The 24,258-nt window shown below is 40.0% G+C and overlaps 1 protein-coding gene across 4 annotated transcripts; it reads left to right on the top strand.

Annotated features, from left to right (window-relative positions):
- MTFR2 (mitochondrial fission regulator 2) lies at positions 1 to 23,341 on the top strand. Of its 4 annotated transcripts, XM_063724998.1 has the most exons (9): positions 2 to 3,254; positions 3,883 to 3,999; positions 8,168 to 8,272; positions 10,053 to 10,165; positions 11,350 to 11,579; positions 13,221 to 13,578; positions 19,555 to 19,729; positions 21,659 to 21,784; positions 22,626 to 23,341. In XM_063724998.1, exons 2-8 carry the CDS (start codon positions 3,937 to 3,939, stop codon positions 21,770 to 21,772), a joined length of 1,158 nt encoding a protein of 385 aa, XP_063581068.1. In that variant the 5' UTR covers positions 2 to 3,254; positions 3,883 to 3,936; the 3' UTR covers positions 21,773 to 21,784; positions 22,626 to 23,341. The 4 variants fall into 4 exon arrangements, with proteins under 4 accessions (XP_003776975.2, XP_003776976.2, XP_063581068.1 ...); XM_003776927.4 differs by lacking the exon at positions 22,626 to 23,341 and having other exon boundaries at positions 1 to 2,970; positions 21,659 to 22,018; XM_003776928.5 differs by lacking the exon at positions 22,626 to 23,341 and having other exon boundaries at positions 1 to 3,254; positions 21,659 to 22,018.
- The last annotated feature ends 917 nt before the right edge of the window (positions 23,342 to 24,258 follow it).

Below are 24,258 nucleotides of genomic sequence, written 5' to 3'. Positions count from 1 at the left end.
AAATAATAGTAAATAACATTGGTATGTGGAAGGAACAAGAATGGAAGTACTTTGTGAATGACAGGTTTTCAAACATTTTTATCTAGATGCTGGTGACTCTGAAATTTACCTCTTAAACTTCTCTCCTGAACTCCATTTTTTCTCTCCAGCTCTTCCCTGGATAGTTCTGCTGGAACTTAAACACTCCAAACTGTCATCATCTGTACCCCATCCTATTGCAAACTGAAGTTCTTTATCCATTAAGCTAGTTGGACATCCCTATAAAGTGTTCTGTCTTCTCTCCACCGCCGCCCCGCCATCCCCCCTCAACCCGTAATAATAGATGCTCATCACTATCCTTAGCTGCTGCATTGGTCTCCTAGTTTGGACTCTACCCATAAATTTCATCTTTATATTGCCATCTCTGGGATGTTTTTCAAGTGCAAAATTACAATCATTTTAAAACCAAAATTTACGCATTGATGTCTTCCTGTTGTCTGAGCCTCAGTCATGATGAACTATAGGAACTCCCTATGTACTGTTTTTGGCCACTTCGCCTTATGCTACTCCTTGTTCGCTTACCCATCTTAAAGTCTTACACCCTAGCAAAAAATTTCCAATTTCTCTTTTTGTTCTGAGGCCACTGAAGGCAGCACATAACCTTTAGGCTAGTAATTCATTCCACTTACATGTCTCCACCAGAATAAAATTTTAGCATTTAGTATTGTGCATGGCACACATACTGTAGTTATGTAATAAATGGTCCTTGAGTGTGTATAAATGAAAGTGATAATTGCATATTTATAAAGGCTTGATTTAATTTTATGGCTGCTGCTGTTGCTTGAAACAAATACAATCTGGGCTGTCTTAAAAATGTGCTGGGATTACAGGCGTGAGCCACCGCTCCCAGCCGAGATAGGTTCTTGATTGCTGTGTTCAAATCCTTAAAAGGCTTTCCCAGAGAAGAGACATGTTCAAATCACATAGGATCAGGAGACTGGTATTTGATACTTCCTTGTCCGATCTCCTCATTTTAACATGTTACATATTTAAAGGACAGAAATCAGAGTCAGTAGGTAAAAAATCTTAGGGACATAGACTTACTAGCTCAATATAACGAGCTAATTCAATATAATGAGCTAATACTTGACAACTAGATACTTTAAAAAGTGTTAACATGCAGCTTGTGAATAGCAAGTTTTCTACCTGGATCAAACTGGGGGAGGGGAACACAGGAAAACCCCAGAAAGCAAGCCACCATATTTTTGAACACTACTCAGAGACAACAGAAAAGCTAGCTTTGTGGTGTCAGAAAATCTTTCTTGGACCCTATCTCATTCTAAAAGTTCAGGAAAATCTAATTTCATGTAAAAATGAGCAATGGAAAATGTCCAATCACATAAAATGTTTTTGTCAAAATGGAATTATGAATGCTTTAGTAAACAGTGGAGGAAATATCTCTGAAGAATTTAGAAGAAAGTTGTCAGCAAAGCATTTATGGATGTAGTATTTGACCTGGGTCCTCCTTGCTACCTAAATCAGTTGGAATATTAACCTATGTTAATAGTGCAGCTGGAACAGTAGTGGTTCCGTTCTCATTCTGGAGGGATGTTTTCATTCTGGCCCTGTCTGTCTGCTGTTTGATAAGAGGGTGGGAAAGGGAGGGGGTTATAAAGTCGTGATTTATTCACAAGGGCAAAGGGAAGGACAAGGAACTTGAGAAAATTACTCCATGCAGGGTTTCTGATCCATCATCATCCTTGTTCTGCACTCACTTTGAGCCATATCCAGCTCTACTGGGCATATCACTTATTGCTGTCAATTGTTTTGCTAGTTGCTTAGCCCCAAATCATTATCATCTTTTCTGTCATTCCACATTTAGGTATTTTATTCAACAAGTAGACTGAATGCCTGTTATATACCAGACACTCTTCTAAAGCACTGGGGAAAGATAGAGCATGGATCAAAACAACTTCCTGTTCTCCTGGAGTCTACAATTTTGTTTGGTGGTAGTGGAAGCATAACTATATATGATAAGTGCTATAGAGAAAGGCAAATTAGGGTTAGAATGGAACGAGATGCCCCACTGGCCTGTAAGCTCCAGGAGGACAAGGACCTGCCTTCTCATTAAGGCATTTTCCGTGCTTAGAATGGTGTCTGTTGCGTAGTAGATATCTATTATTGGTTGAATGAATAAATGATGTTGACCATAGATAAATTAGTTCAAAACTTAACATTTTCAAATTATGTCAGTAGCAGGCACACATCTTAAATTGTTATATCACTCCAGTGCACGTCTTGCTGAAATTCAGAAGAGGAAGCTATTTCGTATGAAGCTAATAACCTTAAATCAGAAATGAAAACTGGGATATCACCTGTCATACCACTTGCCATCCTCGGCTAAGCCAGGAGAGTGTCCGGCCCATATTCGGTAGCCTGGATACGTAGGTGTATTTAGTGAACGAAAAAATGAATCCTAGCCACTGCAAAGCTGCAAAACCCTCGGGGGTAGTGCTTGGCTTCTGCCAGTTCTACAAGTATTTTAATATTAGCTGAACAAATGAAATGACCAAAAAATCGCGATTTTGTGTTAGATGAACTTGGGAAGGCGGATGCGCTTAGGGTCCGGCTGTAGTGAGTGACACACTCCCTGCGAAGGGTTATGTGGGGTACGAGCTCCGGACTGCGAGTCCAGCTCACGAGTTTGTACCTAAAACCTTGCCCTGCGGGAGCGCCGCCGTCCTAAAGCGACCTGCCCCGCCTATCAGCTCCTATTGGCTGACTCTCGGAAGACCCGCCTCTTCAGAAGGAAAAGCAGTCGCTTCCCGAATTGCCTGACATCATGCAATGACCAATCAGAAGCAGCGATCTGCAGTTTTGCCCAATGAGACTGGGTACGGGTCCTGGCCCGCGGAGTTCGATTTCGTCCTGGGATGCGGAAGTAGCAGTCTTGTCATGCGGAAGTAGCTGTCCTGTCCTAGGGACTAGCAGGTGGGTTGGTTAGGCGCAGGAGGACGTGGGCGCGCTTCCCGTAACGTTACCCTGGCTGAGCGTGAGGCTCCAGGGCTGGGCACTGGGTTGACCTCTTATTCCTCGCTGAGAGCATCTTTACCGCCTGTGGCTGCAAGCCGAGGCGCGCGGGTGGAAACTGGGTCGAGGTCTGGGTAGACGTCTGAGCGATCTGCACAAGGAGTGGCGCAGTCTGGAATTTGAGGATTCCTAACGCCCTCTGCTTGATGTTCTGGTGATTCCCGGGGGCTCGGTTTCGGAGGAAGGTGAGCAAGCCTACCACGCTGTGTTTGGAGAGCACCAGGAAGCTTGTGACCAAAGTGAGGGACGCGATCCGGCTCTGGTCACGGCCTGTTACTAGATGGGTGACCAAGTCACGTCCCCTATCTGGAATTCATGCTCCTCATTTTAAAAGAGTGAGGAGGGATGGACGGTACTTCGATATGTGTGTGAGAAGAGCTACTGTTTATTTTTTTAAAAACTTTGAGTCGTCCCTTGCCTGCTTTCAAGGGTTGGCTAAACTCACCCATCTGCTAAGAGTCTCAGCCCAAAGCTTTCAGGAAAGAGCGAGCTTCGCTGTGGCATGTAACTTGAAGCCTTGCCTACTAAGTAGATGTCCAGTTTGTTGTTGATTGGTCTCTATTAACTAGGCCCCTTCATGAGCTCAAACATCCTACGAGGTTTTAATGTAATCTAACCAGTAAATTGAAATTTCCTTTACAACCCTCTCTTTCCCCGACTTCCCCTTCCTTTCTTTTTCTTTGACTTAAAATAATGCTGGCTAGGAGAAATTAGTTGACGGTGTCATGTGTATCAAGAGGACTTTTCCAGGTTATGTAGTACAATTTGGCATTTATTTGTCAAGAGTAACATTTTCTAAAATTTTCCCCAAAGGCACCAAGAAACTGATAATGTTCCTTTGAATTGGCTTCTGTATTTGCTTCATCAATGTCTCTCATACTGAATATCTTAAGAGAGATGCTGGAATATTTTGGCGTTCCTGTAGAACAGGTAAATGTCCTTTTGGATTGGAATGGATCTGTTGTATTTGTTCTTGGGTTTCATTTTGAAAATGACTTATATGTAATCATTTGATTTAAGGCAAAATTGTTGCTTCTTTTTAGATGGAACAAAGGTGAGTTTGCAATAGTATAGCTTTGATGGTTTGAGTTAGAAGAGGGATAAGATTATTGAGAACATATTTACCCGATAGGACAAATGCCAACAGAAGATACAAAGGAAGCAAAATATAGACGTGACCTTCACAGAATTACATTTATTGCACAGATACATTAAAACTTCTATTCAAGGTAATTTATAAACAAGTTCAATATTTAAAGCTCAATAAATCCAGAATAAATCTAATGGGAAGAGGATGATTTAGGCCTGAGAATGATAAGCTGTATTAGTCTGTTCTCATGCTGCTGGTAAAGACATACCCGAGACTGAGTAATTTATAAAGAAAAGAGGTTTAATTGACTCACAGTTCCACATGGCTGGGGAGGCCTCACAATCGTTGCTGAAGGCAAATGAGTAGCAAAGTCACTTCTTACATGATGGCAGGCAAGAGAGCTTGTGCGGGGGAACTCCTGTTTATAAAACCATCACATCTCATGCGACTTATTCACTACCACGAGCATAGTATGGGGGAAGCTGCCCCCATGATTCAGTTATCTTCACCTGGCCCCACCCTTGACACATGAGGATAATTACATTTCAAGGTGAGATTTGGGTGGGGACACAGCCAAACCATATCATAAACAAATCAAATTTTATCTACTTGTTGAACATCTACTGTATCTAAGACAATATGCTTGTTTCTGCAGGTAATACAGAGGAGTAATACATGGTTGTTGTATTCATAATGCTTAAAATATGAGGAATAAGAAACAATAAAGATAACTGTAATATGAGATTGTAAGGAAGACGGGTGGGGTGAATTAGAAGAAAGTAGTCAAGGATAATTTAAGATTTTTTTAAAGCAAAAGTAAGTTGAAGAATCATGGTACCATTATTATAAATGGGCATCTTAGTATGAGAAACTAGTTTGAATATGGAGATGAGATGAGTCAGAGGTGATGTTAGAACATGTAAGTAGAAATATCCTTCAGACAATTGGATATATATATGGTTTTAGTATGTAGGAAAGAAAAAGATTCAGTTTTGGGAGTTATCTGCTTTGTTTTGATAATCGAAAGCCATGGACTTCGATAATGGCAAATGTCATTAGATGTGATTGAAACATTTTAAATTTCAGTAATTGAGAGACTGAAGATAACAGCTGAACATTTGTTTATCACTATTAGGTTATTGGTGACCTTAAGAATTTCTGTAAGTGGAGAATGGGACTGTGTTGGAGTAGTTTGAAGAATGTCAGGAAGGGAGGTGGGATCAGCAACCTTCTTTTGAAAAGTTTGCTTGTGAAAAGAAATTGAGAGAGGCCATCAACCTGAAGGGGCCGCAGGATGGAATTTTTATTTCTCTTTTAAAGTTAGAAGTAACTTCAGCATATTTGTCATCACTCTGGAAGAAAGAGACAGGAAGAAATTTAAGATCCATATGAGAGAGTGATCGAGCACCGCCTTTGAGAAGGTAGTTGGGCAAGGGATCTAATTAAATAAGTCTTGGAAAGGAGAGAGACTGTCCTGCCTTAAAGAACAGAATGAAAGTGAGAGAAAGTGAAAAGAGATTTTTTTTTTTTAAGATGGAGTCTTGCTCTGTTGCCCAGGCTGGAGTGCAGTGGTGCAATCTTGGCTCACTGCAACCTCTGCTCCGAGGTTCAAGTGATTCTCCTGCCCCCGCCTCCCGAGTAGCTGGGATTACAGGAGCCTGCCACCAATGCCCAACTGATTTTTATATTTTTAGTAGAGATGGGGTTTTACCAGGTTGGCCAGGCTGGTCTTGAATTCCTAACCTCAAGTGATCCACCTGCCTTGGCCTTCCGAAGTGCTGGGATTACAGGTGTGAGCCTCCCGTGCCTGGCCTGAAAAGAGATTTTGAATGGAGCTAAGTAAGAGAAATGAAGTTGAGGTATGTCAAGTTGAAGTTCTTGGTTTTCTCAGTGAGAGCAGAGACAAGGTCACTTGCAGGTAATGAAGTGGTAGGATTTGAGAAGGGATTTCAGAGATTGGAGACTGCTCTGGGCAATGTGGTATAGAATCTAACATGTTATGAAGGGATTTCAGAATACCTATGAGAACCCAGCTGAAGTCATCATGGAGTTGTAGTTTTTCTAATATTGTCGTTTTGTGATTTTTTTTTCCTAGCTAAGAGTAATTAGGGTAGTGTATTCATTAGCAGTGTGGGAGCACATAATATCAAAAGAATGAACCATTTTTGAGTGGCATTGCACATATTACTGAAATAATTAACCAGAAAATCCATGCTTGGTAGGAAAATTAGTAAAGTCCAAATGTGGGTGCTAGACCAGGAATAGAGGGAAGATGAAATAATAAGAATGGTGAAGATGGCCAGATGTGGTGGGTCACCCCTGTAATCCCAACACTTTGGGAGGCTGAGGCAGGCATATCACTTGAGCTCAGGTTTTCAAGACCAGCTTGGGCAACATGATGAAACCTCGTCTCTATAAAAAATATAAAAATTAACCAGGCATGGTCGTGTGCACCTGTGGTCCCAGCTACTCCAGAGGCTGAGGTAGGAGGGTTGCTTGAGCCCAGGAGGTGGAGGTTGCAGTGAACCCTGATCATGCTCCTGCACTCTAGCCTGGGTGACAGAGTGAGACCCCATCTCAGAAAAAAAAAAACCTCAAAAAGCAAACAACAACAACAATGAAAATGGTGAAGATGGCCAGGGGCAATGAAGGAATGAGAGGAAGGACAGGAGTTTATTAGGATGGAAACTGCCGAGCAAGATAGGAAGGTATCATTTAAATTAACTAAGAGCTAACCCAACTCTTGGGTGACTGTATATGTCATAGGTAGCCCTCATGGTAGCAAAGCCTCTATGCCTGTTGTTCTTACCAGGGGTACGCAGATGAATGGTCTGTAGAACACTTTAAATATAAATGCTTAATCCTCCAAATATTCTACTAGTAATAGGTCTGGGATCTATATCCTCTAGGCTGTGCAATCCAGTATGATAGCCACTGGCCACATGTCACTTTTAAGTACTCAAAATATCTGAATTGAGATCTTCTATAGGTGTAAACTCTATAAGGGATTTTGAAGACTGAGTGTGAAAAAAATATAAAATAATCTTAGCAATTTAAAAATATTATTGGTTGAGCATCACTCAAAACCTGAAATCTGAAATGCTCCAAAATCCCAAACTTCTTGAGTGCCAGCATGACACCACAGTGGGAAAATTTTACACCTGACCTCACATGATGGGTCACAATCAAAAAGCAGGTGCACAACCCACAGTTTACTTAGCCTGCTGTTGTTAGTTGTTGCTGTTGTTTAACAGCTGAGACAAGCTGTTTATTGGATGTTTTAACGAGGATGCTAATAGGAGGCTACCTATATCTGTTGGGATCTTAGGAAAAATGTCCAATTTATCATGTCATATCTTTTGGCTGGTGGGGGAGAGTGGTTCCTGTGGCAATAGTTTACACTAATTTGGGAAGCCCACACTAAAGGATGAAGTATTATTTGAGCTATAGTAGCACATTATTACTTCTAATGCCTTTTCAAGAGCTGACTGCCAGTTATTTACATATTCACTTTATGTAAATAACTCTGAATTGTCTAGGACCTGATTTATTTATTCCCTTTTTTATTTCTCCTTTAAAGGAAATTACATAAGTATACTCCATATTACCTCGTTGCTTGATAATTTGAAATTGTCAATTTTTGGTTGGGCCAAAAAGATGGGATTTGTAGCTGGGGGAGGGGATCCAATTTTTTTGAACAAAGTTTCTCCCAAGGTATTTGGACATTATCAGAAATAGAACAAAATGAATTGTGCTTTTTAAAAGATCTTCCTGGAATGTAGATGTGTTTATTACCATCTTTTTTTTAGACAAATACTCACAAAGTTCTATTCTTTGAAGAAAGGCTCTGCCATTCTATATTTCTTTTTAAAAATAAATGTGATTTTACAGGACTCCCTGTATTAAAAAAAAAATGCCACCGCGTCTTTTTTACATCTCCTTTTTACATACTTATATAAATGTGCTTAATCAGAGTGCATTTTAATTCATACTTTATGTTTAAAATAGGTTTTGCTGATTTGGGAAAATAAAGACTATGGATCAACTAGGAGTATTGTTCGTATTATTGGGAAAATGCTTCCATTGGAACCTTGTCGAAGACCTAATTTTGAGGTAAGTCAGTCAACATAAATTGTTTAAGTACCAAGTACAAAATAATCCTAGGTACTCTTACAGGTATGGGGTAGAACAACAAAGGAAGAAACATTTCCTGCAAGCCAAAAACCTGTAGTTTACCCTTGGGAACAAGCCATTTCATATATGTTTTTGTGGTTTTGTTTATTTAAATACAATCGTGCATCATTTAATGATGGGGGATACATTCTGAGAAAAGCGTTGTTTGGTGATTTTGTCATTGTGCAAACGTCACAGAGTATACTGGCACAAACCTAGATGGTATATGGCCTATTATGCACCCAGGCTGTATGGTATGACCTGTTGCTTCTAGTCTGCAAACCTTTTCAGCATGTTACTGTACCGAATACTGTAGGCAATTGTTACACAATGGTAAGTGTTTGTGTATCTAAACATAGAAAGTACGGTAACAATGCAGTAAAAATTAGATAAAAAATGTTACGTTGGTATAGGGCACCTACCGTGAATGGAAGATGGGAAGTTGCTCTGGGTGAGTCAGTGAGTGGTGAGTGAATTTGAAGGCCTAGGACATTACTGTACACTACTGTAGACTTTATAAACACTATACACTTAGGCTACACTAAATTTATACAAAAACCCTTTCTTCAATAATACATTAACCTTAGCTTACTGTAACTTTTTTTATAAATGTTTATATTTTGTAAAAATTTTTGACTCTTTTGTAATAACACATCTGAAAACACACGTTGTACAGCTATACAAAATATTTTTTATATCCTTATTCTATAAGCTTTTTATGATTTAAAAATTTTTAAGTTTTTTATACTTTTAAAATTCTTTTGTTAAAACTAAGACACAAGCACACACGTTAGCCTAGGCCTACCCAGGGCAGAATCATCAATATCACTGTCTTCTACCTCCACATCTTGTCCTACTGGAAGGCCTTCAGTGGCAATAACATGCATGGAGCTGTCATCTCCTATGATAACAATACCTTCTCCTGGAATCCTGGAATACCTCCTGAAGGACCTTCCTGAGGCTGTGGTATAGTTAACTTTTTTTTTTTTTTTTTTAAGATAAGGTCTTGCTGTCGCCCAGGCCGAACGAAGTGCAGTGGCATGATAACGACTCACTGCAGCCTCAACCTTCTGGGCTCAAGTGATCCTCCCACCTCAGCCTCCTGAGTAGCTGGGACTACTTGGGAGGTGTGCACCACCACACCTGGCTGACTTTTTTTTGGTCTGGTAGACATGGGATCTTGCTATGTTGCCATGGCTGATTTGAACTCATGGCCTTAATTGATCCTCCTGCCTTGGCCTCCCAAAGTGCTGGGATTACAGGAATGCACCACCATGCCCAGCCAACTTTTCTTTTTAAGTAGAAGGAATACACTCTAAAATAATAATAAAAAGTATAATATAGTAAATACTAGGTGATAGGAATATTTCAGTTTCATTATAATCTTATGTGACCCCATGTATATGCAGTCCATCATCTACCTAAATGTTACGTGGTACGCGTCTGTAATGACATTCACAGATGGGCAAGTGCGAACAATAACTGAAGAGCTTAATTTTATTTTGCATTTTGTGATAGATGAAATTAACCAGGGGAGAGACTATTGCTTGGTGCTTAGACTTCACCAGAACATTTTTCCCAGTGTTCTTTCTTGCTAACAGGTGCATGTTTTTCTATTGAATATTTTTCTTTTTCTTTCTTTTGGATTGTTAACTAATTTAATACCATGGGGCATGTGTCCCTGCAGAGCTCTGACTATTTTTTTCTTTTTTTACTTTAGTTGATCCCGCTCTTGAACTCTGTAGACTCTGATAATTGTGGATCTATGGTTCCATCTTTTGCTGATATTTTGTATGTGGCAAATGATGAAGAAGCCAGTTATCTCAGATTTCGGTAATTTTATATGCTTATCTTGGGAAGTGGGCTATAAACTGAATTCTTGCATGTGTCGAAGCTTGTTCAGATTGATTGAGCTTTTTTGTTTTGTTTATCTTCAAACTGTGCTGTGCCCTACTGTATCTTCCTAATAAAGAAGACTGGCTGCTTTTCATTTATTTAGCCAGTTTTTTTTTTTTTTTTTTTTTAGTGCACATTTAAACCTAACACCAGGCCTAGGAGGGAGTAGTTATTAAAGGGATATTAGAATCATATATTTAGCCAAAACTTATATACTGTTTACTGTGCACCAGGCAATGATGTTAAATGTATTTCAAAATTTGGATGTGTTACTACTAGGGAGTATTACCTTATATGTTAGTATATTCAGATACAGGCTCTAAGCACATTAAGTGTCAATTATTTAAGTATTCTGGCTGATTTTATTATGTATCAAACTGGCACCAATTTTCAAATAGATAAAATAACATACATTTCACCCTAACATAATCCTGAATGTAAGGCTCTTTATTAACTTATATAGAACTTCTAAATAAATTAACTTTCCTGTGTTTAAAGTTAATAAGTAGAACAATTGCAGGATAATTATTTTTGTTTTATAATCTAAAAGCAAGGTTTGTTTTATTCATTTCCTGGGTCACTGACTGGTCTTCCATTGGAGGCTACGTTCTGTTTATATTGGGAATACAAAGCTAAATAAGATGTTTTCCTTGTCCTCAGTGACTCTAGAAACAATCATGGGGGATAGAGAGTAGTTTTTTTTTTTTTTTTTTTTTTGAGACGGAGTCTCACTCTGTCGACCAGGCTGGAGTGCAATGGCACGATCTTGGCTCACCGCAACCTCTGCCTCCCAGGCTGAAGTGATTCTCCTGCCTCAGCCTCCTGAGTAGCTGGGACTACAGGGGCACGTCATCACACCCAGCTAATTTTCAAAAATATTTTTAGTAGAGACAGGGTTTCGCCATTTTGACCAGGCTGGTCTCGAACTCCTGACCTCAGGTGATTGACTGCCTCAGCCCCCAAAGTGTTGGGATTACAGGCGTGAGCCACTGTGCCCGGCCTGAGAGTAGCTTTTATTTTGTTTTATTGTCTTTTGATTTTCATGTAGGAGTGTAAGAGTTTATACCTTTTTTGATTGGAAACATATCTTCCCTCCATTTCTTATTTTTTTTCACCCACAGAAATAGTATATGGAAAAGTGAAGAGAAAGTGGAAATTTTTCATCCTTTGCGACTAGTTCGAGATCCACTGTCACCTGCTGTAAGACAGAAAGAAACAGTGAAAAATGATCTGCCTGTAAATGAAGCTGCAATTAAAAAAATAGCTGCCCTTGAAAATGAGCTGACTTTTCTTCGCTCTCAGATTGCAGCAATTGTGGAAATGCAGGAACTGAAAAACAGTACAAATTCTAGTAAGTAACACTAGGATTTTTGTTTCAGTTAGATGATACTCATGGTATAGCCTATACCAACCTGTACAGCATGATACTGTACTGAATATAGTACATATAGTAGCATACAGGAACATCTAGTATTTAAGTGAGCACAATTCTGAGTAAGTACCATGAAAACATTAAATGTACATAAAAGGATGTTGAATATGCAAAATTATTATATCTGATGTTTATTCAGGATAAATTAAGACACATTTGTAGTGAGGGGATGGCTTTGATTTAAAGAAGAACTAGCTTTACTATACTAGAAGATTGTATTTTTGTATTAAAAAGTCTGTTGTCTTCTAAGTAAGCTTTTCTTTTTTCTTTTTTTTTTTTTTTGAGGCGGAGTCTCGCTCTGTCGCCCAGGCTGGAGTGCAGTGGCACGATCTCGGCTCACTGCAAGCTCCACCTCCCAGGTTCATGCCGTTCTCCTGCCTCAGCCTCTTGAGTAGCTGGGACTACAGGCGCCCGCCACCACGCTTGGCTAATTTTTTGTATTTTTAGTAGAGATGGGGTTTCACCGTGTTAGCCAGGATGGTCTCGATCTCCTGACCTTGTGATCCACCCGCCTTGGCCTCCCAAAGTGCTGGGATTACAGGCGTGAGCCACCACACCTGGCCCTCAGTAAGCTTTTCTAACTCTTCATGAAAGCATTGGAGATTAAAGAGGAAGAATGCATTGGTTTGAAAGAGGATATAGGTTTGAGGCATCATATGTTTATAGTTTTTAGTTATTGCTGCTACACTCCCACCAAGTTGAGGTGAGTAATGTTTTCCAGTTGATTGTTTTATAAATTTATAGAGATACAACTTGCTTTAAATATATGCGCGCGCACACACACACACACACAACATGTATGTATGTGTGTATAAAATGTAAAGCAATCTAGGTACTGAATGCTTTTCACAACAGATTTGGCTGTAAAGGGCTGTGTGTAAATATAATTGCTAAAAATTTTTTAATACATATATATACAAATGCATAAATACACATATAATTTAATATATTTATACAGTGTATATAACATTTACATATAAACACATTGTATAATATAGAATAACTTATATTTATACATAATAAATAAAATGATATATAACTGTACACAGTTTTCTTAAGCAATCATGTTTACCCACAGTCCTTTAAGAGCAAATCTGTTGTGGAAAAGTTAAATATTCAGTACCCATCTTAAGCTTTGCTTAGAAAATAATATGCTTATTGCTCCAGTGTCATTATAGAGAGAATACATCAATTCGTGTTTCTAACTACAAGTTGTTGATTTATGTTTTAGCTTTTTAACATAGAGGATGAAGTTCAGAGTGTATGTGAATTACTGAAAAAACTCATTTTTTTTTTCATTTGTTTAAAATGCATTCTCCTCCCCGCTCTGCTCTTGGACCTACACTGAAAATTCCTAATTGGATTAAAAATGAATTCACAATTTGACTTGACTCTTAAATTACTAAGCAGATGGGATTGATACTCTTTCCTTGCTACCATATCACTACTTTTAGTAGCATTACAGAAATTGCTCCTGTTTTGGTTCTAATTAGTGTTATTAATATATATTATGTTAGAGATAATTGTGCATGATTTTGTAATAAACCACTTTGTTTGTAGGTTCCTTTGGCTTGAATGACGAGCCCATTAGTTTGGGTCAGTTGTCATCATCGCAGGCTGCCCATCTGAGTGTGGAGCCAGATCAGTTTCCAAGTTCAGTGCTTTCTTCTCCTCCTCCTCCACCACCACTTCCTCCTCAGTTTTCATCTCTCCAGCCACCGTGTTTTCCTCCCATACAACCAGGATCTAATAATATTTGTGACTCAGATAATCCAGCAACTGAAATGAGCAAACAGAACCCGGCTGCTAATAAGACCAATTATAGTCATCATTCAAAAAGCCAGAGAAATAAAGATATTCCAAACATGTTGGACGTTCTAAAGGATATGAATAAGGTTAAGCTTCGTGCAATTGAGCGGTATGTTGTTGTAATTTGAAAAGTGAACTGAAATTTTGTCAATTTTATGTTTAGAAAAATTATTATGTTTATGAAAATTAACATATATGTCTTTTTTCTTATTCTTCTTCACCCCTGAATACCTCTCCCAGAGATAATGACATTCAATTATTTTGGATTATTTCTTCTTCTAGTCTCTTATCACCATATTTTTGAAACAACATACTTATTTGCTATTTCTTGATATTTTAATTATATTGACTTCCAATTGTAGGATATTAGGAATATATTTTCTTAGATACTCTACCCAGGACACACACACACATCTTGCTATGTCTTCCTGAAATAGTTAAACCACAATCTTTAGTTAAATGAGTATTCAAAATTAATATCCTTATTATAACAGTAAACATCCACAGTAAGCCATTTCTCATATTGTAACCCAGGCTGGAGGGCAGTGTTGAAGTTACGGCTCACTGCAGCCTCGACCTCCTGGGCTCAAGTGATCCTCCCACCTCAGCTTCCTTAGTAGCTGGGACTATAGGCATGTGCCACCATGCCTGGCTAATTTTTGTATTTTTTTGTAGAGATGGTGTTTCGCCATGTTGCCCAGGCTGGTCTCGAACTCCTGAGCTCAAGCGATCTGCCCATGTTGGCCTCCCAAAGCGCTGGGGTTACAGGTGTGAGCCACTGTGCCTGGCCCCATTTCATATATTTTGACTACATTTTATTTGTTGAATAATTTTTTTAGAGTTAATAATTGCCTCTCTGAGTTCCATTTGTGTGTGTGTGTGTGTGTGGTGAAAAAACATAATGAGCTCTATTCTGTTAACAAATTTTTATGTGTATAATACAGTATCGTTAAGCACAGTGTTGTACAACAGATCTCTAGAGCTTTTTCATCTTGCATAACTGAAATTTTATACTCACTGAACAGTAATCGTTTCCCCCTCGCTTCATCCCCTGGCAACTGCCATTCTTCTTTCTACTTCTACAGTTTGATTACTTTATTTTTTATTTTATCCTATTAAAAAAAAATAGAGACAGGATTTCACTGTGTTGCCCAGGCTGGTCTTGAACTCCTGGGCTCAAGTGATCCTCCTGCCTCGGTCTCTCAAAGTACTGGGATTACAGGCAAGAGCCACTGTGTCTGGCCTAGTTTGATTACTTTAGATGCCTCATATAAGTGAATCACGCATCATTTATCTTTTTGTGACTGGCTTATTTCACTTAGCATGCTGTATATTGTACGTATATATCCCATTTCTTAATCCATTCATCTGTTGATAGACATTTAGTTTGCTTCCATGTCTTGTCTATTGTGACTAGCACTGCAATGAATGTGGGCGTGCAGATATCTCTTTGAGATACTGATTTCACTTCTTTTGGATAAGTACCCAGAAGTGGGCTTGCTGGATCATAGGGTAGTTCTATTTCTAATTTTTGGATGACCCTCCCTTTAGTTATTGGTGATTCTCCTCGAGGATCCCTCTGTGCCCGAAGGATTTCCTTGGCTGACCTCTTGAGCATTCTTGCCCCCTTTTTTCTATGCTGCATCACTGATTTCCTAAATGTCATATCTTCCTATAGCTTCCTGAGAAACATAAAAGGTAGATTAGTTTACTACTTTGCATGTCCAAAAATGTTCTTTTATTCTTTTTTTTTTGAGACGGAGTCTGGCTCTGTCGCCCAGGCTGGAGTGCAGTGGCATGATCTTGGCTCACTGCAGCTTCTGCCTCCTGGGTCTTGGTTCAAGCAATTCTTTTGCCTCAGCCTCCTGAGTAGCTGGGATTACAGGCACGTGCCACCATGCCCAGCTAATTTTTGTAGTTTTAGTAGAGATGCGGTTTCACCATGTTGGCTGGGCTGGTCATGAACTCCTGACCTTGTGATCTGCCGACCTCGGCCTCCCAAAGTGCTGGGATTACAGGTGTGAGCCACCACACCTGGCCCACATTTTTAATTTTTAAGAGCTGTTTCTTTTTCTTCAAATGCTTCTTTTTAAAATCTTTTTGGTTTTGTTGGTCTTATCCCACTGACAGTATTAAAAGTGTAGGTTTGTTTTAAGTTTTCCTCTGTTCTTGAATTACTGTATTTTTTGCGAGTTTCTTTTTTCCTTTTAGCTTTGATCTCTATCTTTAGTTTTGTAGCCTTGTGTAAACATCTGGTGATTCTTATTTAAAAATGAGGCAAGGAAAAGCTGATTGCATGTTCTTTGTGTGAGGTGGGCTTATCAACTTAGGGGCTTCACAATTTAGTGATTAGGGAGAGGACCATTTTCTTGGCCACACCCCAGAGCTGTGTGTCTTTTCTTTTGGGCTACAGGATTTTCCTTAGAAAGTTCTTCATTCTCCCTCGTGGTCAGGAGGGATGGGGATTACACAGCGGGTGCAAGCCAGGTCATTGGAGAGCTGAGTGGGGAAAGACGAGCAAGAGAGAAGCGTCTTATTCAGCACACAGACTTTTTACTTATGCCCTGTGTTCAGCAGGGCGCCCACGCCCCCCGCTCTCACTCTCATCAGCTTTCCAGCTTCCAGCATCTGGTTGCAATTCTTATCTCCGGTCTCCCCTTCTAATCTCTTTGTCCTTGTGGATATGTAGATCTTTTTCATTTCTTTACTGTCATTTTAGTAGGATTTCACAAGGGATTTGCCATGTTTGCCTGGAAATCCCTCAGTGAAGTTTTTGTTGAGAAAATAGATGTATTTTCTGTATAATAGTCCTAGGACAGATAAGTCAGTTCTGTTTTTAATGAAGTTGTGAGTTTGATCCTTGCAACGATTCAGAAGGGTTCATTTTAAGTGAAATCCTTGTGAAGAGGAAAGAGAAGGGAAACCAGTAACCACAGGAAGAGCATGAGGCAGCTTGTTGAGAAAAATCTCATGGCTGTAGGTGCATGCTTGGTCCCAACTAGATCTTGTACTTGTGTCATCGGGCTTAGTCAGTATCAAGCGGGAACTCTGTGCCTGTTACCATCACTGGAAAAACAACTAAAAGGCCAGTAGACTCTGCCTCCTGTCCCCCTATTCTCTCCTGAATTGCCTCTACAGCTAACTTTGTTTTGTACATTGCTGAGGAATCAGATGAGCTCTCTCACCTCTTTACACCTACAGATTCCCCATGCAGATTCTCTGCCTTCCATCTTGCTGTTGGGAGTGAAGTGTCATCATTCATGGCCAGGATCTTCCTTTGGTTACTGGTTTCCCTTCTCTTTCCTCTTCACAAGGATTTCACTTAAAATGAGCCCTTCTGCGTCACTGAATCTTCCTTCTTTACCTCGTCCTTCTCCTCACACCTGAGTACTTCCCACCTTCAAAACACATGTACTCTCAGCCATTGTTCTGTTGTTCTGCTCCCTTTCTGATATGAATTCTTGAAGTCGTCTATAATTTGTTTCTATCGCTGCCGCCTTCTACCCACAGTGACTCCATTGAAAACTGCTTCACCAGTGACTCTATATGGCTAAATCCACTGGTCTCTTCGCATTGCTTGTCTTACTTGACCTCTTGGCAGCATTTGATACAGCCCATGGTCCCCACCTCCTTGGAGCACTTTCTTTTTTTTTTGAGACGGAGTCTCGCTCTGTTGCCAGGCTGGAGCGCAGTGGCGCGATCTCGGCTCACCACAACCTCTGCCTCCTGGATTCAAGTGATCCTCCTGCCTCAGCCTCCCGAGTAGCTGGGACTACAGGTGTGTGCCACCATGCCCAGCTAATTTTTGTATTTTTAGTAGAGATGGGGTTTCACCGTATTGGCCAGGATGGTCTCGATCTCTTGACCTCGTGATCCGCCCACCTTGGCCTCCCAAAGTGCTGGGATTACAGGCGTGAGCCACTGGGCCCAGCCTGGAGCACTTTCTTTACTTGGTTTCTGGGAAAGCATACCCCCAGGTTTCCTCTGACCACATCAACTATTCCTTCTTATTCCTTTAACTCTTCCCCCTGGGCCTGGTCTTTAAATGTTGAAGTGCGTGGTTCAGACCTCAGCCCTCTCTCTTCTCTGTCCATGCCGTTTCCTTTGGTGAGCTCACCTAGTCCTGTGGCTCTGAATACCAGCTGTATGCTTATGACTCAAATGTTTATTTTTCTAGCCCTGACCTCTCCTTTTGAGCCCAGATGCATATACTGAAATGCCTATTTGACATCTTTATTTGCCTGTCTCACAGGTATCTCGTTTCACAGGTCCAAAACAGGACTTTTCCTTCCTGTTCTTTTCTGCCACCTTGAAAACCTGTTCTTTCCTATGTCTTTTGCATCTTAGCAAATGGCAACACAATCACCCGGTTGCTTAAGATCTAGGAATCAGGCCAGGTGCGGTGGCTTACACCAGTAATCCCAGCACTTTGGGAGGCTGAGGTGGGCGGATCACTTGAAGTCAGGAGTTTGAGACCAGCCTGGCCAACATGGTGGAACCCAGTCTCTACTAAAAATACAAAAATTACCCTGACATGGTGGCACACACCTGTAATCCCAGCTACTAGGAGGCTGAGGCAGGAGAATTAATTGTTTGAGCCCGGGAGGCGGAGGTTGCAGTGAGCCACTGTGCTCCAGCCTTGGTGACAAAGTGAGACTCCGTCTCAAAAAAACAAAAACAGATATCTAGGAATCATCCTTCATCTTTATTTTCCGTTCTATCTCCCACCGTTCCCATCAGCACATAGCTCAATTCTGTGGACCCTCTTGACCTCCACTGCCACCTCTCCAGGCTAAGCCCATTCTTATCTAGCTTAGACTTCCACAGCAGCTTCCTCAGTGGTCTGTTTTCATTCTTGCCTTCTTATTTATTCTGCAGATAGTGACCAGAAGTCAGATCAGGCCATTCTCCTGCTTCAGAATCTTCTGTGGGTTTCTGTTGTGCTTTGAATCAGTTCTAGAGCCCTTGCTGTGCCCGTAGGTCCCTCTAGGAGCCAGCCCTTGCTTCTCTCGCTGAGCTCCTCTCCTGTGTCCCATGTTTGCCCACTGCACTCCAGCTGCAGTTGCTTTCCTTTTTCCATTTCTCACACATGCCAAGCTCCTTCCTGATGCACCCCCAGATGTTTACACTAAAACTGACCCCTTGTCATTTTCTTAAAGAGGATGTTGCTTCCTTAAAGAGGCTTTTTTCTGATCATATCTAAAGTGCTTCTGTCCCTAATCACTATTACATTTCCCTATTTTTTATTTTTTAATTTAGTTTTTTTTTTTTTTGAGACAGGGTCTTGCTTTGTCACCCAGGCTGGAGTGTAGTGGTGCCACGACTTGCTGCAGGCTTGACCTCCTTGGCTCAAGTGATCCTCCTGCCTTAACCTCCCAAGTAGTTGCCTGGCTAATTTTTAAATTTTTTCTAGAGACAGGGTCTCGCTATGTTACCCAAGCTGCTCTTGAACTCCTGGGCTCAAGCAGTCTTCCCACCTTGGCCTCCTAAAGTGCTGGGATTACAGGCATGAGCTACCGTGCCCAGCCTCTGTTTTGTTTTATTCACAGCACTTATTACCATCCAAATGATCTTAGTCACTTGTATATTGATGATAATCTTGCTGTAAGAATTGGGAGCAGAATACTCACAAAGCATAAAATGGAGTTGGATGTAGTAGTGGGCATTCAATGAAGATTAAATGAATGAACGACCAAACAAATGAACAATTTGCCTAATTTTTTTTTTTTTGGCATGAACTCTAGTCCTTTTAAAAGTTCTTATTTATTTGAATTTTCCTACCCATTAGGAAATTAGAAAATTACAATAATAAAGATCTTCAGCATAGTGACATCTGACAAATCTCAGGTTATAACAAGGTTATGGCAGAGTCTCAAGTCACATGGGTTCTTGGTTTTCTGATTCTCCATTCATTGTGCCTTCCTTATTTTATTGCAAAAATTTCTTGAAGATTAGATTATTTTCAGTCTCTTGAAGACTAATTAAATTGTAAGATATTATGCTTCTATTCCTGCCATGTTTGTCAACAAGGAGCTAAAATTATATCCAAGTTTTAATAAATTCAATTTTTTTTTTTTAAAAATAGGTCACCTGGCGGTAGACCCATTCATAAGAGGAAAAGACAGAATTCACATTGGGAATCAGTTTCTTTAATATCTCATGCACTTAAGCAGAAATTTGCATTTCAAGAAGATGATTCTTTTGAGAAAGAGAATAGATCTTGGGAATCTTCCCCATTTTCTAGTCCAGAAACTTCAAGGGTAAGCTACACTAATGTAAAATTAATTTTTCAGTTTTTCTCAGATGTATTGTTTATGTTACAGCTTTGTGTTCAAGTTCTCTTGAAGTAATTGTGCAGAATGGGCTATATAATTGTTTATTGATGCTGCTAATGTTTCTGGGTTTTTTTTTTGTTGTTAATTTTAGATGCTCATTTTCACTTTTAGCCTGTCATGAGCTCTTTTGAAATAAAGTACTTAATTTGAAAAATATTTGTGCATGTGTTTATATGACTTATCTTAGACAGGTGCCGATTTGATGTTGCCGTCTGCAGTATGAACTGGGTGTTTGACAGTCTGAGAGGGCCAGGGAATGGTGCAGTAGACTCCCCCTAACCATATGGAATGTGAATACGCCAAGATTTGACTCTGTCAAATATACAGGCTTTGGGTATTTTGTTGAATATAATGTTAACTCTGCATGTAAAAAAGCAAAGGGGATTATAGTTATCTTTAGTGACACCACTTACTGGATGCCTAGGATGAGAAATACTGGATTTTAAGCATTTGAGCCTTAAGATTACTCCTTACTTGAAGTCTCTTTTCTTAAATTTAGAAGTAATTCTAATTTTGGGGTGGTTTTCACATGTCTTAATTTAGTTGAGGTAGTATTAACACATAAGAATAAGCCTTGAGAATGACAGGAGTGTGGAAGAGGAACAGCATCTAAAGTAAGCTAGATAGCAGTGAGGAAGGAGAGACGTCAGCAGAGGAAGAGACTGGAAAACTCAGATGCATTGAGCCCTCCAAGAGTGTAACAGGGCTGGGCGTGGTCATCCCAGCATTTTGGGAGGCTGAGGTGGGCAGATCATGCATGAGGTCAGGAGTTCGAGACCAGCCTGACCAACACGGTGAAACCTCGCCTCTACTAAAAATACAAAAATTAGCCAGGCGTGGTGGCGGCGTGCACCTGTAATTAATTCCAGCTACTCAGGAGGCTGAGGCAGGAGAATTGCTTGAACCCGGGAGGTGGAGGTTGCAGTGAGCCAAGATTGTGCCACTGCACTCCAGCCTGGCAACAGAGCAAGAAAAAAGAGTGTAACAGAGTAGAGGGACTTGTCACACACACACATTCCCACTCCAGTGTGTGCAGCCTCTGTGCTCACCATTGTGTGTGTGTGTGTGTGTACTATATCTGATGTTTAGCATGTTGACTTAGAAAATTATATTCTTTTAACTATTTAAGAAGACAAAAAGTTCACTTTAGAACTATTACTATAAAAATGCAAGTGTGTCTAAAATGTTTAATTTTAACATTTGTAGAGCAGTTTGTAACTTGCAAAGTACCTTTTTTACTCATCTCACTAGATCTTCACAGCAGTAATCCCCCTTTCCCCCAAAATGTGAGGAAAATGAGCCCTGTAGTGCCTGTAATCCCTTATCTAAGGGGCAGAGCACAGACTAGAACTTGGTTTCTTAAAATTTGAGGATGTTTGAAAACCTGCAGTTATCTAAGAAGTTCCCGTAGGTGGAACACACTGTTTCCCAGTGATAGTGGATAAACGAAGTGTTACTAGGTTGTCATTTACTGCTTGCTATTAGTTCAGTGTCTCTTAGCACTTTCTTTCCAGCCAATTACAAATATTTTAGAGAATCTTCTTTTTTTTTACATAGTTTTTAGCACTTTTTTTTTTTTTTTACATAGTTTTTAGCACTGGGCACATAGGGACTCAAATTTTAGTTGCCTAAGAGCTCAGCCTGTGCTGCTGAGAATGTCTCGTTCACTTTTGTCCTTGGCTCTGAGCATAGTACCTGATACATAGCCAAATAACTATGTATTATAGTAATAAATACAGTAAATAAATATTGTGAATGAAACCTCAGAGGGTCATCTGGCCTTTGTCTTGCCATTCTTTTTTTTTTTTTTTAACATTAGAATAATTTCTGTGTCAAATATTTGCTTTATTTCAGTTTGGACATCACATTTCACAGTCAGAAGGACAGCGAACTAAAGAAGAAATGGTCAACACAAAAGCTGTTGACCAAGGTATCAGCAACACAAGCCTTCTAAACTCAAGGATTTAAACTCAACTTAAGGTTAAGCTTTAAACTTCTAAAACTTCTTCCTGGATGATAAATTATTCTTAGAAACTGATTTGGACTGTTAAAGGCTAAAAGTAGATGTATTTAAAGACTCTTCTTGACACATTTTGCCTACACTTGCTATGTAAATATGTATGCCTGTCATTTTTGTTTCCTTTGTTCCTTTTTACGTTTATACTCTGTTCTTCTGTACATAGAGCTTAAAATAAACATTCCTTTTGAACTTGCTTGTGTTTTGTAGCAACTCAAATTCATGTTTTCTCACCACATAGTCTGACCTTTTTTTGTTGTTGTTTTTTGTGAGGAATTCCATAGGTAGAGTTTCTTGGATAATAGAAATGAAACATAAGTTTGCAACAGATATTTTATCCCTCTTCTCCCACATACTAATGTGATATGGAAATTTACATGTTTCCCTGGACCCTTCAGACTGTGTGCAACAGCCGGGGAGCTGAGGTCACCATTGGAATGGACTCAGCTCCACCCATTTTGCCAAGCTCTTCAATTTCAGCAAAGCCCAGGTTTCCTACAGTTTTCTTGTTGTTGTGGCAGAGAGTTGCTTGCCTAGCCCCACCTCCATTCTCAACCCTTTCTCCTGGCCATATTCCAGTTAGGAGTGGCTGTGTGGCAGTTATGACCACGAAGAAAAGGGTTAGAATCACAGAGATGACATCACTGAGCTGTTGAACCAACATCAACAAGTCCTGTTTGCAGACTTCTTGTCAGAAAGATATATGAGAAAAATATGCCCTGTGTGTTTTCTGTTACATGCAGCCAAAAGCATTTGTAATGATACAGCAAGTATAGTAGTGTAATTTTTTTTTTTTTTTTTTAGAGATAAGATCTCAGTCTGTTGCTCAGGATGGGGTGAGTGGCGCAGTCATGGCTCACTGCAAGCTCAAATTCCTGGATTCAAGCGATCTTCCTCCCTCAGCCTCTGAAGTAGCTGGAATATAAGTGTGTACCACCATCCTGGCTAATTTGTAGAGACAGGGTCTCACGTTGCCTAGGCTGGTCTCGAACTCCTGGCCTCAAGTGATCCTCCTGCCTTGGCCTCCCAAAGTGCTGGGATTATAAGCGTGAGTCACTGCACCTGTCGTAGTGTAGTTTCAATGCCTGCCTGTTATTTGTTATTCCTTCTGTGATTTTTTTTTTTCTTGGAGACAGGGTCTTGCTCTGTTGCCCAGGCTGGAGTGCAGTGGTACAGTCATGGCTCACTGCAGCCTCCAATTCCTGGGCTTAAGTGATCCTTGCACCTCAGCCTCCTGAGTAGCTGGGCCTACAGGCATAGGCCATCATGCCTGGCTAAGTTTTGTATTTTTTGTAGAGACGGGGTTTCACCATGTTGCCCAGGCTAGTCTCAAATTCCTGGGTTTAAGTGGTCCACCCGCCTCAGCCTCCCAAAGTGCTGGGATTACTGGCATGAGCCACTGCACCCAGCCTGTGATTGTTTTTGACATTTCTTATCTAGCTACCAATAGTTTTTGTTCTTGCTGTTGTTCCTGCCCCTCTTAAACGTTTTCCCCACCCTGACTTTTCTCATTATCCTTGTAATAAGAGTTTGTTTTCTCTTGAAATAACTTTTTTTATTTCCCAAGTAGGTAGGCTTGCATTTTCAGTGTTCTAGTTTCCTTGTTTAAAAATGTATAATCAACAATCCTTCAACAACCAGCAGGAATCTTTGGAAGATACTATCCTCTGCCAAGTGAAGTATATTATTTCTTGACAAACCGCAAGTTGGTTTTTTGGTGGGCTTTTTTGCTCTTCGTTAGAATGGATTTCCTGCCTTCCCAAAGCACATTTCAACACCAGTGATGCATTAGAATTGAGTTGACTTTATGCTCCCCTGTGTTTCGAAGTATAACTCCTGGTATCTGGGAGGACATGACCATATGCCCTAAAATCTGCAGCAGCCTAATTTTGGGCTCCCGGTAACTGTTGTGTTCACTGTAGAATTCTTGAGGATTGGGGATTCAGTTTAGGCCTTCCTCATGAGCCTATACATAAATGACCTCATGCCTAAATGTTATAAAATCCAGATTTGATTACTTTTAAATTTGATGAAATTACTGTAAATGCTGAAGCTTTCTCTTGCAAGTTATGTTAATAGCTTCTTTTCCTGACTCTGAAACACTCCTCTTGCTTGGCCTGGAAGAGTCCCTTCTCCCACTTCCTTAAATGCCTTTGAGTAGGTTGCATTTCCCTCCAAAGTGGGTGTTAGTTAGTGCCCTCAAACTAAGGTGTTTGAGCAAGGACGTTTCACAAAGCATTCTAATAGTATTTTATATTTGGAAAAATTTTTAGAAAGGTTTTATAATATAGACTGCAAGAAGTTAATGTTCAAAATCTTGACTGGTTGATATGCAGATGATAGTGGTTTTCTTTTTTTTTTTTTTTAATTTATGAAGTATTTATTGATCATTCTTGGGTGTTTCTGGGAGAGGGGGATATGGCAGGGTCATAGGATG

Source organism: Pongo abelii, chromosome 5, assembly GCF_028885655.2.
Source record: "Pongo abelii isolate AG06213 chromosome 5, NHGRI_mPonAbe1-v2.0_pri, whole genome shotgun sequence".
Lineage (NCBI taxonomy): Eukaryota > Metazoa > Chordata > Mammalia > Primates > Hominidae > Pongo > Pongo abelii.
Note: the sequence above shows the minus strand (reverse complement) of the source record. Positions and strands in the feature narration are given on the sequence as shown.